Source organism: Mustela nigripes, chromosome 3 (genome assembly GCF_022355385.1).
Source record: "Mustela nigripes isolate SB6536 chromosome 3, MUSNIG.SB6536, whole genome shotgun sequence".
Taxonomy (NCBI): Eukaryota; Metazoa; Chordata; class Mammalia; order Carnivora; family Mustelidae; genus Mustela; species Mustela nigripes.
Genome location: NC_081559.1, coordinates 81624051 through 81637313, shown reverse-complemented (window position 1 = coordinate 81637313; position 13263 = coordinate 81624051). Strand labels below are relative to the sequence as shown.

Genomic DNA, 13263 nt, shown 5'->3' with positions numbered 1-13263 from the left:
GGTGGGTTTCTACAATGGCTGAGGAGTCTTCTTATTCCCTCCTTGAGTAAACTGATTTTCAAGGTTAGTGGGCACCATTACCTCTCTACAGAACTGATTACTCCAAGTAGTAACTGGGTATCTATTGCCAGATGAATTGAAGAGTGCTAAACACTTGTATGTAAAAGAGTATATAAATATGAGTTGTTTAAATATGTTATACAACCCCAGAGGGGCATAATTCATAATTGTCTCATTCTTTTTTTAACACAGATTTCTTTAATTAATTTTAAATTGAAGTATGACTGATATACAATATCCTATTACTTTCAGGTGTACATCATAGTGATTAAATATTTTCCTACCTTACAAAATGATCCCTATGATAAATCTAGTTACCACCTGTCCCTATACGGAGTTATTGCAACATTACTGACTGTATTCCCTATGCTGTACATTACATACTCATGACTTACTTATTTTATAACTGGAAGGTTTTACCTCTTAATCTCCTTCATTATTTTGCCTACCCTCCAAGCCCTCTCCCTTCTAGTAACAAAAGGTTTGTTTCCTGTATCTACAAGTCTGTTTTTGTTTCATTTTGTTTGTTCATTTATTTTTTTAGATTCCATAAGTAAGTGAAATCCAGTAGTATTTGTCTTTCATTATCTGACTTACTTCACTTGGCATAATAACCTCTAGGTCCATTCATGTTGTCACAAATGGCAAGTTTCATTCTTCTTTGTGACTGAGTATATTCCATCATGTATATATGTACCACATCTTCTTTATTCATTCATCCATTAATGCATGTTTAGATTGCTTCCGTATCTTAGCTATTGTAAATAATTCTGCAAAGAACATAGGAGTGCATATATCTCTTCAAATTGATGTTTTCATAATTGTCTTGTTATTTGTATAGTTTGGGGGGAAAAATTGATATACATCATTTCTCAACAATGATTTGGCCTGTATATATTGAGTTGTTCCTGAAGTAGCCACAATACCAGTAATGTACAGATAAAATATGAAAGTTACTCCTTAAACTTCTTTAGTCTACTCTACAATAGATTATGTAAATGCAGACAAGTATTTTTTTCTAAGTATTCTCTAAGAGAAACTTCACTATACTACAGAAAAACGAAAATAGCAAACTCTGCTGGTGGCTAATGCAGAAAGAAATCATAAATAATTTTTCCCTCAGCAGTGTAGTGAGTTTATCAGTTAATTTATAGATGTGCTGGTATAACTTATTATTATACTTTAAACAGTCCTCTCTTTTTTTTTCAGAATACATATTTGGGAGCTAGTGATTGTATACTTTTTAGCTTTTAAGAAAGTAAAATGGGGGCACATGAGTGGCTCAGCCAGTTAAGGCTCCAACTCTTGGTTTTGGCTCAGATCCTGATCTCAGGTTCATGAGATGAGCCCAACCTTGGCATCTGCACAATCTCTTCTTGAGATTCTCTGCCTTTCCCCATCCATTAGCCCCTCCCCCTACTTGCATACTCTCTCTCTCCCTCTTTCTCAAATAAATAAATAAAAGAATGTATAGTAAGAATTTTTTACATATGTATACCGACCCTCAATTTCCACTTCCTTGAATATTTTTATCTTTATTTATTTATTTATTTATTTTATTAGAGAGAGAGAGAGACTGCGTGAGCATGGGGGGCAGAGGGAAAGGGAGAGAGAGAATCTTAAGAAAGTTCCACCCCCAGTGCCGAACCCAGTGCCAGGCTCGATCTTAAAACCCTGAGATCATTATCTGAGCCAAAATCAAGAACTGAGGTGCCCTTAAATATTTTTAAAGGCACAAGGGGAAGCTTTAACTTTTCCCAATTGCTCTTTCTTTACAGTCATGCAGAATGGTAAGGGTAAAAAGAAAGCTTAGTTATGTGCAGTAATATATGTGAAATACTGGACATTATAAGGAGGAGTTGCAAGGAGTACCCAGTTTAGACTTGGAAAACCAACTAATGGTTAGAGAAACCTGGGAAGGCCTCTCTGAGGAAGTGACATTTAAACCAAGAGAAATAGAAGTTGCTTTAATGAACAAGAATGTAGGGATGGGAGATATATTCCAAGCAGAAAATTAAGAGTGATACTCTGAAGCATTTTAGAACCAATCAAAGGGATAATCTTAATTGTTTTTCTAGTATTTAGAACATCCAGGTTAATGTAGGATTTTGTATATTTTTCTCTACTTGGCTAAAACAGAAAGAAAAATAATAGCATAATACTAGGCACAAGGCTTGTGACTATTCCCAAAAAATGTTTCCCTAATGCTTTTAAAGATTAGGAAAACATTACTTGGCTGATCTATGGATATAATATTTAGTTTTTTGGAAATAATATTTTTCCTGATTGAAAAGTCAATACATTTTTGCTATGGAAAATTCTGAAAATACAGGAAAGCAATGAAGAAAATAAAAATCATTCATATTCCTACTAGCTAGAGACAACCAGTGAGAGGGCAGTGCTGCTCTGTTCCACATCTACATATGTAGCAGCATTTTTGTAAATGAAGATTTGTAGTATTTTTTTTTCACCTGACAATATCATGGATCTTTTACAGTGCTATTAAGTTTTCCATAACATGATTTTAATAGCTATGCATAAATAATAATTTAGCTACTCACTGTGTGCTGGCCACTGGTTTAAGACTTTTTTTTTTTTTAAGATTTCATTTATTTATTTGACAGACAGAGATCACAAGTAGTCAGAGAGGCAGGCAGAAAGAGAGGGGGAGGCAGGCTCCCCTCTGAGCAGAGAGTCTGATGCAGGGCTCGAGCCCAGGACCCTGGGATCATGACCTGAGCTGAAGGCAGAGGCTTAACCCACTGAGCCACCCAGGCACCCCTGGTTTAAGACTTTTAACTTGTATCCACAGAACAATTCTATAGGGCTATAATCTCTGTTTTATAAAGGAAAGAAATTTTAAAACTTGCCCAAGGTCACAAACTAATAAAGGGTAGAGCTACATAGCTGCTCAATACAATAATTAATTTACATAAAACCCTATTTTTAGGCTTATGGGTTGTTTTCTGTATAATTTTTGGCTCTGAAAAAATAGTCATGATTTTGTGGGTTGGCAGTGTAGGTTGGGTTCAGCTGGGCCAGCTCATCCCTGGTCCACACGGCGTTGACTGGACTCCCATGTCTTAGCCAGCTGTTTTGACTGGACTAGCTGGGCTTGTCTCTCCTCACCTGGATTCCCATTCTTAAGCAGCCTGGTTCAGGTTGTTCTTGGGACAGTGACATTCCAAGAAGCAAGGGTGGAAGATGCAAGGTTTAGACTCAGCACTTGAGTCTATCACATCTATCACATTCCACTGGTCAGAGCAAGTTGCAAGGCCAGACTAGATTCAAAGTGCAGAGTAATAAGTCCTACTTCCTGATAAAAGGAGCTACAGGCCAATTGCAGTCTACTATACTCAACATTTTGCTCTCTGAGGACTTCTGTGTGACTAGAGTGTGTAAGTTGCATTGGCAGCTAGAAATGGATATAAATAATTCCCCTAACCATAGATGGGCATAGGCCAAGATGCCTGCTACCTTGACTTTAAGAACTGGCCTCCTTCTGAGGAACCTATTCCCATACCTTCCGAGTTTGTGAAAAAATGTAACCCTCCTATGTAAATATGATCCCTCATGTATAGGTTGTGAATGTTTACACTTTTCTGCCCTAGCAGGGCAAAGACATTGGGAACTGGAGAGCTTCAGTAATCAGGGCAGGAAAGATGTGCTTATAGATGTACCCTAACACAACTGTATGAAACAAATGTAAATGGGCTGAGGGTAGTTTGGGGTAAGTAGAGCCTGATAGTAGAACCTGATAGAGCCTTACATTGGATGCATATGAGAAGTATGTTTTAGAAAAGTGCTATACAATGAAGATAAGAACCAAATGACAATAAGAACCAGAATGAATATAGGGATAATCTAAGGGGAAGTTTTTTTAAAAATGAAAAAAGATGTAACTGCAAGATAAGTGTGCTCATAAATAAAAATGCATATAGCTTGAATAAATAGGTGAAAGGTGAAACAGATGGGGAGGTTGGATGGGAGGGCTGGCTAAGTACTGTGAAGGAGCTGTTTGAATAATTGATAGGAGGGTGAAAGGTAATTGGAAAGGAGAAACGTGATTGAGGGTTGCTCTAACAGCATAATTTAACTAATAATGATGTAAAGATTATGAGTATATCCATTTTTACCCAATCAAATGATAATAATGTTGTAGCCACTCAGACATTACTCTCCAAAATGCTAATGCTGATGTTATTTTTTTAATCCAATCATATCTGTTGTGGTGTGTACATAATTATTTCGAAATTTAAGTATAGAGGTAGGTTTTATGTGAGATTTGTTCCCAGCTGGAGAACATGAGGCATTCACTTGCAAATGTTGGAATCGAATAGACTTCTTAATTAACTTTAAATATTTCAAGGACTGGGGCGCCTGGGTGGCTCAGTGGGTTAAGCCGCTGCCTTCGGCTCAGGTCATGATCTCAGGGTCCTGGGATCGAGTCCCGCGTCGGGCTCTCTGCTCAGCAGGGAGCCTGCTTCCCTCTCTCTCTCTGCCTGCCTCTCCGACTACTTGTGATTTCTCTCTGTCAAATAATAAATAAAATCTTTAAAAAAAAAAAAATAAATAAATAAATAAATAAATATTTCAAGGACTAAGATGATAACCATAGCATAAAGAGTATAAATGATGGCTTAGAATTATATAATGTATGAAATATTGGTATTTTACCTGATTTACATAGTCTTACCTTGATAAATCAGCAGTTCATCTGGTATTCATTCTATCCTACTATACATCCAAGGAACTCCACTGGGTACAAGATCAATGTGTGATGTCATTTTAAATGTTTTAATAGAATTTACTCATGAAATTATATGACTCAAAAATCAACTTATTATTTTACCATTAGTCAAGTTTATGTGACATAATTCAGAAGAAATTATAATGTTTGATGTTACTGGATTTATGAAGAATAGCTACTTATCAATTTTCATGATGTCCTAATCTGATAGTCTTGATGATGTTTCGAGAATACTTTTAAAATATACATTTAATACTTCATTAAGTAGTGAGTGTATTCTTAGGTTGACAAGAATGTCAGCAAAGCAAATGAAGAAAAAGCTCTATTGCATTAATTAGCATCCTATTGAAATACAAGTTTAATTTTTATATTGTTGGATTCATTTAATTGTTTCTTTATTAATCCAATTAAATGTATATATAACTACTTCATAAATAAAACTGATACACTTTACAAATAAAGCACAAAGTCAGTCTGTTAATTTTCTTAGAAGCCCTATCATACTTTCTACACAGAAATCATCACTCAGAGATTATGAGATCCTCAGGGACAGATCTAGAGCAAAACATCTTTTGTATATTTTGTCAACTTTAATACTCATTGGCTTCTATTGGCTTCTTTTAAAAACCTCTCTTTCATTTTAGATGCATATATTGCTAAAAAATCTTTATAAGCCTCCATGGCAAAAATCAGAATATAAAACTATGTTGATTCATTAGAATATGCATAGTCTTCAGGAAGCACTTAAGCGCCTACTCCAGGCCAGGCACTACCAGGAACTGGGAATATAAGAAGGACCTAGAGAGACTCGTTCATGCTCTAAGGGAGTTTACACTCCGCTGGGAAGAGATAGCCGGTGAACAAACAAATAAATGATAACAAACAGATGGATGACAGGATGTATCAGTGACTTAAAGTCCGAGAGATTACCTGTGGTTTATAGTGTAGTGTCTTCCAGGACATGACATCTAATTTGAATTCCAGATGGTCAGAAGAAGCCAATGCAAAGAAGTAAATCAAGCCACTAAATTCAATTCCCCAAAAGCCCATTCTCAGACTAATTTATATATTGAAAGGAAGTAGGAAAATGAAAATGTTGGTAGAATTGTGGTACATCTCCTCAGAACATACACATACACACACACACACCACTTTTTGAATTATATTATTGTTGTTGCCAAAACTGTGAAAAAAACTTAAATTCTGTCCTAAGTGTAAGATCTATTCCTGATTCTGAATGTTAGTGAGATGGAGGTAACTTTCATACCACTCTTTCTTTTCTGTTTTGACCTATGTATATTAGGCTTACACCAAGCCATATAAACAAGGTAATAATGGAATTTCCAGGGAAGATGAAGGAAAAATGTTGTAGATATGTAGTTTTTTATGTTAAATTAAGAAAAGAAGAAAAACTACTGTTTTTATAATATAAACTATAAAAATAAAGCTTGACTAAATCTTGAATGATGAGTCTATGTAAATGATAAACTTACCAGAATCTTAGAGGCAAAGAGAAGATTTTCATAAATAGCAGAAGAGGATATACATGGGTTTCAAAAGTTTGAGAACCATGGCCTGAAGTGCTTTCCCAAAACTACCCTTTTGTCACTTTAAGAAACTTTTCAAGGGTCTTAAAATTATAAAACTCTGTTTTACCAAATAATTCTCAGTAAATTAACAAAGTGGCTATTGATTTATATACAGATATAGTTATCTCAGATTTATTTGTAGTTGTGAAAATTCAGCAGAAAATCTATGTTGACAAAAGAGAAGTAAATAAATTATAGACATAGATATATCTCCTAAAATTCTATCCAGCAATTGAAAGTCATATTTTGGAAAAGTATTTAATACCATAGTCAAATGCTCAGGATGAAAATAAAGTGGTAATGATTCAATATTTAAAGGAAAAGATGCATTTATAACATGGAAAAAACTTGGAATCAGAGCAACTTTGGAGAACAATTTGGCAGTATCTGAAAAGTTGAGAATGTACAGACTCTACAACCTAACATTAATATGATAAATATGCCAGTAGATGAATAGTTGTATAATCATATGATACAATACCATTCAGATGTTAAAAATTAACAAATTGGATCTGTATATCTGCAACAGAGATAGATCTGTGTATCTCAACTGAGATAGCTCTCAATTTTAAAAAGCAAGTTGCAGAATGATATGTATGTGTGAGAGTGTTTATATAAAATTTTAAAACACATATAACACCACCAGAAATTGTTTATATTGAAAATATAAATAGGGAATAAAAGCATACCTAGAAGAAAGAGGACTGGAATCATGATGGTGGTTGCCTTAAGATAGAAGAGAAGGAAATAGAGCTAAAAAAAGATGAGATGGGAGAGGGAGATAGTATTTAACTCTAACTGTAATAGTACTTTGTTTTTAAACATAAGCAGAACTGACAAATGCTTTCATTGTGAATTTGGAGTGGTGTTTTATTGTTTGTTATTATAAATTCTTTTTTAAATTGTGCTTTTAAAACTTTCTAAGACAATGATTAAAGTACATTCAGGTTTGCAGTGGTTGTTATTCAACAGTGAGATTACAGTTCAATTTTCATTTTCACCTTCAAACATCTCTGAATTTTCCAAATTCACAAAATGAATGTTGAGAAAATCGGGGCCACTTACAGATATGTAAATGATAATTGTGTAGTTTCTGGGCCTCTGCTCTGTGAAGAGTCCCTAAGGCTCCTGCAACTGAGCTGCTTCTAGAAGGCCCAAGTATCAGCAAAAAAGGATGACCTCCCCTGGGGCCAAAAGGGAATAGAGGACTGGCTGCCTGCATAGTGTGGAGATATTAGACAGCCGTGTCCTGGGAAGGAGGCAGGGGCTTTAGCCAGTTAATCTCAAACTTGAGCATGCATCAGAATCACCCAGAGGCTTCTTAAAGAACAGAGTGGCCCCCAGAGTTTCTAATTCCTTAAGTCTGGGGCCAGGCCTGTGCATTTGTATTTCTGATAAGTTTCTGGACATTACTGACAATAACGATGTTTGTCCCAGGACCATGCTTTGGGAACTGCTGGTCCAAGCAAAACCCAGCCATCAGATATTTGTATTTTTCATTACTGAAATATGAGAGAGACATTTGGCAGGAATCAATTCAACGTTACTCTCTGGCAGGTCCACAAATTACTTAATGGAGAGAGCCAGCCTGCCTCAGGGAAGTTGGCATCACATGCAAGAGTAGACAAACTCACAAACAAACAAACAAACAAAAATAAATAAATAAGGAAAGAAAGAAAAAAGAAGGAAGGAAGGAAAGGGGGGGAAGGAAAGAAAAAAGAAAAGAGGCCCCAAATTATCAGAAAGCTCAAAAATAGGAGAATGAGAGCCAGTCCAATCTAATGATCAGCAACTTTTTTCTACTTTTTATTGGGAAAGCAAGGTAATAAAATAAGCATGAAAAGAACTGTTAAAAAAAAAAAAACAGGTTCAATAATCAGGGTCTGTTACTATTTGACAAAACTGGGAGTCCAGGATGACACAAAATTCATGTCTCTTTCCCATCTTTCAAGTAGCGCTGGGAACTCCACTGGGGAGGACTGACCCTTCCTTGTTCTCTCCATCCTTTCTCATCCTTCCTCCCTCTTTTCTTTATATTCTTCCACACTGAACAGCTCCTTACTGGCAAACATTACCCTGGGCTATGGATAAAGAGGTGCCTCCCATCTTGATACTCCAGCCAGAGCGTAGTACCCTGTACCTAGTAGCTGCTGACTATCAAATGAAACTTGAATAAACACATACATCATCAGCAGGAGTCATGGTTCAAGGTACAAGGAATGGGAGACAAGTGGGTCATTTCTGTGAGAAGTATAGACACAGTGGAGTGGCCCCAGCAATGTTAACAGCTTGAGACACCACTGGGAATGATACTTCTGGGCACTTTTCTTTGTACCCCACATTTTTCCCAATATTTTTTTGCTACTTTTCCCATAGCTTGTTGATGTTTACAGCACCCACGCACATGGTTTATGACTTTCAGCTAAATGAGTATATGCTAAATTACAATGCCTTTGCTCTGTCTCTGAGCCCAGGCTACAAATAGAGCATATGCCTGAATACATGAAGCCTTTTAGTGTAAGGCTTTCTCCTGTTTTCTCAATAAAGACAGGCCCACAAATGTTTGGGGCTGACTTAAATTGTAGGCTTTTAGGGATGTAGATAAACTAGTTATGTGTGTATTTACACAGTTTAATTAGTTAAGTTACACATATATATTTTAAACATCTAAAATAGCCTTTTATTGAAAATTTTTAAACAATTTTAATATTTTCATGATTCTTACGTCCTTTGACACAGTTTTCAAGAGTGTATCATCTTCACCTTCAGTTAAGTTGTTTGAGTACAACATTTTTTGAATCTGTAGAAGATGCTATCATTGGACATTTTTATCCCAAGCCATATGTCCCACTCATAAAATACAACAAAAAAATGATTTTTTTTTATTCATCCTTTAGTATAAGTTCATGAGTCCCACAATGTAGTTACCCACTACATATTAAATTGATTATAGAAAGGCTTGTATACCACCAGAAATAATGCTGGCAATTGTTACATCACATTCTCCATTAGGATTAAGTACTAAATCTTTTAAAATTTTTATTTGCCATCTTTATTTTATTTAACAATTTCATTCTTTCTTTCAAGCTTTCCACAGTATCACTGATTGCTGTTATCTCAAGCCAGTGTATTTTCCCCAAGCAGCACCTTATGACTTAATAAAGGAATTAAGAGGGGCACCTATGTGACTCAGTGGGTTAAGCCGCTGCCTTCGGCTCGGGTTGTGGTCTCAGGGTCCTGGGATCGAGTCCCACGTCGGGCTCTCTGCTCAGCAGGGAGCCTGCTTCCCTCTCTCTCTCTCTCTCTCTCTACCTGCCTCTCCATCTACTTGTTATTTCTCTCTGTCAAATAAATAAATAAAACCTTAAAAAAAAAAATAAAGGAATTAAGAGAGTACCCCATAATAGACAGGAATTTGTAAATCTTAACTATAAAGCAACTCCCACCCTTATATTCCAGAACAGTGAGAGGAATCTCTTGTACTTGAAAATGTGCTGTATATTTTCTTTTAATTTTTTTAAAAAACACCTGTTCTTCTTGAGGCCAATATGATGATTTGGAAAGAAAAGTAAATTTTAAGGGCATATACAATTAAAAAGTGATAAAATGTAATTGGATTAATATGAAACTTTCCAATTGTAAGAGCATAAGAGGAGATAATAAGAGACGATAGATATATTGTTATTGTAAGAAGGAGGTTGGGTGCATGCGTGCGTGTGTGTGCGTGTGTGTGAGAGAGAGAGAGAGAGAGAAATGCCATGATCATGTATCTATCTCTAATAATTAGAAAGTTACATGTGGCAAAGAGCAAGCAAATTGGTTAACTAGAGTAAGGGGATCAAGTCGGAAGAAGAAAGCAAGACAAACTTGACATGTAATTTTGACGGCAGAGAACACCAAAGTGGTTTGGTGCACTTAGGAGTTTATTTATTTTTAAACATGTGCAGCTTCTCAGTTTTCAATATTAAATATAAAGTTTACACATTTGAATATGTTTCAGGCTACATTATTGGAATTTTGAAGACATGAAAACATCAGATGAACCAACCTACGACATCTTGGATTCTGATTGGAAGATGAAGAGAAAATTTAAAGAATGTGGCCTCTAAAGGCGGGTAGTACCTGGAAATATTAACCGACTCACACTGTAAAAATGAGACCGGTCTCTAGACTATAGAGGTTATTTTAGCCTGACATCAAGGTTCAAGACAAAATGTTGAACTAAAAACTGTACACTCCTCCCCTCCCCTAATTCAGGCAGGTACCAGCATTGGTGAATATGATTTTCCTTAGTCAGAAGCACTCATTTTTACCCATGTAGACCATCCTTAGGAATTAAATATTGTTTATTTAATGTAGATTATAATGGAAAACTGATTTTTTCCACAATGGCAGATTTCAAGGACTTGGTTCCAAACTGAGCAGAAGCTTCCCAATGCATTTTGTACAGTCTGGGAAAAACTGTGCTGCATTGGCCATTTTTGAAGGCCATCATGCCCTGTAATATAAGGATATCATCTTATTGCTGATATCTTTGGAGAGTCCCAAGCAGACACAGAAAATGAATGGAGGCAAGGACTGTGACGGAGGGGACAAAGATGGAGGTCTTCCAGCTATACAAGTTCCTGTGGGTTGGCAGCGTCGTGTGGATCAAAATGGAGTGCTTTATGTCAGGTGAGCTGCCTTATTACCTGTGTCACTCCAAGTGTGCAGTCCCAAAATTAGGGAAGTAGTATCTGTTCTTTTGAGGAAACAACATACCATCACTGACAGCACCTCACATAAATTTGAATAAATTACCTTTGTGCTAGAAATATTCGAGTGTTTTATTTTTGCATTGTAAATTGCCTTAGGCTACAAGAGAAAATTTTTATGCATTACTTGTATTTATATAAGGTGTCATTTTGCTTATCTCTGTAACAAGGATAAAGAAAAATATAAAGATTTCTAAAAGAAACATATAAACATCATTACCACATTCACAGGAGAATGTAAAATACTAGACGAAGACCTGACAGGTCTTGACAATATTTTCCTGTCCTTCTAGTGCTTCGGCTGGTTTTTCTGATGTAAGGTTGAGTGTTTTTATCTATAGGCAGTATCAGTTATGAGTCTTCTTAATTCCTGATATTAGTTAAAAATAATTTCCCTATTTTTTTCTGTGCAGTTTTTAATCTATTCTATTGCAGATAATAGTAAAAAAGAAAAAGTCATGATGGAGATGGCTCTTCATCTCACAAATAAAAATCATACAAATAAAATGCAAATGCCTGCTCTTTTTAATTTTGGTGACATATATCTAGTGTACAATGAGTCGAATGGAATAACTGAACTGTTGACAAGAAGTTTCAGGGTTTTTTTAAACTGACCTAACACTGTATTAGTTTTATTAGTACAACATAGTGATTCAATATTTGTATGATTATGAAATGGTCACCTCAATAAGTCTGGTTATCATCAATAGTCATACAAATTATTACATAATTACTGACTATTCCCTACGCTGTCCATTACATTCCTGTGTCTTTCTTATTTTGTATCTGAAAGATTGTACCTCTTTATCCCCTTTATGTATTTTGTCCGTCCTTCCACCCATCTCCCCTTTATCAGCCATCAGTTTGTTTTCTATATCATGAGCCTGCTTCTATTTTGTTTTGCTTGTTCGTTTATTTTGTTCTTTTGATTCCACATACAAGTAAAGTCATACAGTATTTGTTTTCCTCTGTCTGACATATTTTGCTTAGCGTACTACCCAGTCCATTCCTCCATGTTGTCACACATGGCAAGATCTCATACGTTTTCTTCACTGAGTAATATTCCAGTGTGTGTGTTTGTGTGTGTGTCTCTGTGTGTGTACCATATGCCCTTTGTGCGTTCTTCTATCTGTTAACATCTAGGGTGTTTCCACATCTTGGCTATTGTAAATAATGCTGTGATGAACATAGAAGTACAAATGTTTTTTTGAATCAGTGTTTTCATTTTCTTTGGTTAAATACCTAGAAGTGGAATTACTGGATCATATGGTATTTCTATTTTTAACTTTTTGAGGAAGATCCATACTGTTTCCCAAACTTCTTGTTCCAATTTACATTCATACCAACAATGTACAGGATTCCTTTTTCTCTACATCCTGACCAAAATTTGTTATTTTTTATCTTTTTAATGACAGCCATTTTGATACCTGTGAGGGGATATCTCATTGTGGCTTTTATTTGCACTTCCCTGATAATCAGTGATGTTGAGCATTTTTTCATGTGTCTGTTCGCCATCTCTATATCTTCTTTGGAAAAATGTTCATTCAGGTCAACTGTGCATTTTTTAATCTCACTGTTTGTTTTTTGGGTATTAAGTTGTTTGAGTTCTTTCTGTATTTTAGATGTTAACCCCTTATTGGATATACCCTTTGTGAGTATCTTTTCTTATTCAGTAAGTTGTCTTTTTGTTTGTTGGTGGTTTATTTCAGTGTGTAAAAAGATTTTTAGGTTGATATAGTCCCATTTGATAAATAGCCCACTATTTGATATAGTCCCATTTTATTTTTATTTTTCCTGTCCTTGCCTGAGGTGACAAATCCCCCCCCCAAAAAAATTGCTAAAATTGATGTTGAAGAGCTTACTGCTTATGTTTCCTTTTAAGAGTTTTATGGCTTCAGATTTTACATTCAAGTCTTCAATTTTGAGCTTATTTTACTGTGTGGTGCAAGAAAGTTGTCCTGTTTCATTGTTTTGCAAGTAGCTGTCTAATTTTCCTAGCAACGCTTATTGAAGAGATTACCTTTTCCCCCATTGTTTACTCTTGCCTCCTTTGTTGTAGATTAATTGACCATATAACCATGGGTTTATTTCTGTACTCTCTATTCTGTTC

The 13263-nt window shown here is 35.6% G+C and overlaps 1 protein-coding gene across 6 annotated transcripts in view; it reads left to right on the top strand.

Moving 5' to 3' along the window:
- The window catches only part of MBD5 (methyl-CpG binding domain protein 5), a 148855-nt gene that overhangs the window by 76419 nt on the left and 59173 nt on the right, over positions 1-13263 (top strand). For all 6 annotated transcript variants that reach the window (XM_059394329.1, XM_059394327.1, XM_059394328.1 and 3 more), the window contains one exon: positions 10400-11073. In XM_059394329.1, the coding sequence (XP_059250312.1) occupies positions 10961-11073 (113 nt within the window). In that variant the 5' untranslated portion in view covers positions 10400-10960. The remainder of the gene's footprint in view (positions 1-10399; positions 11074-13263) is intronic.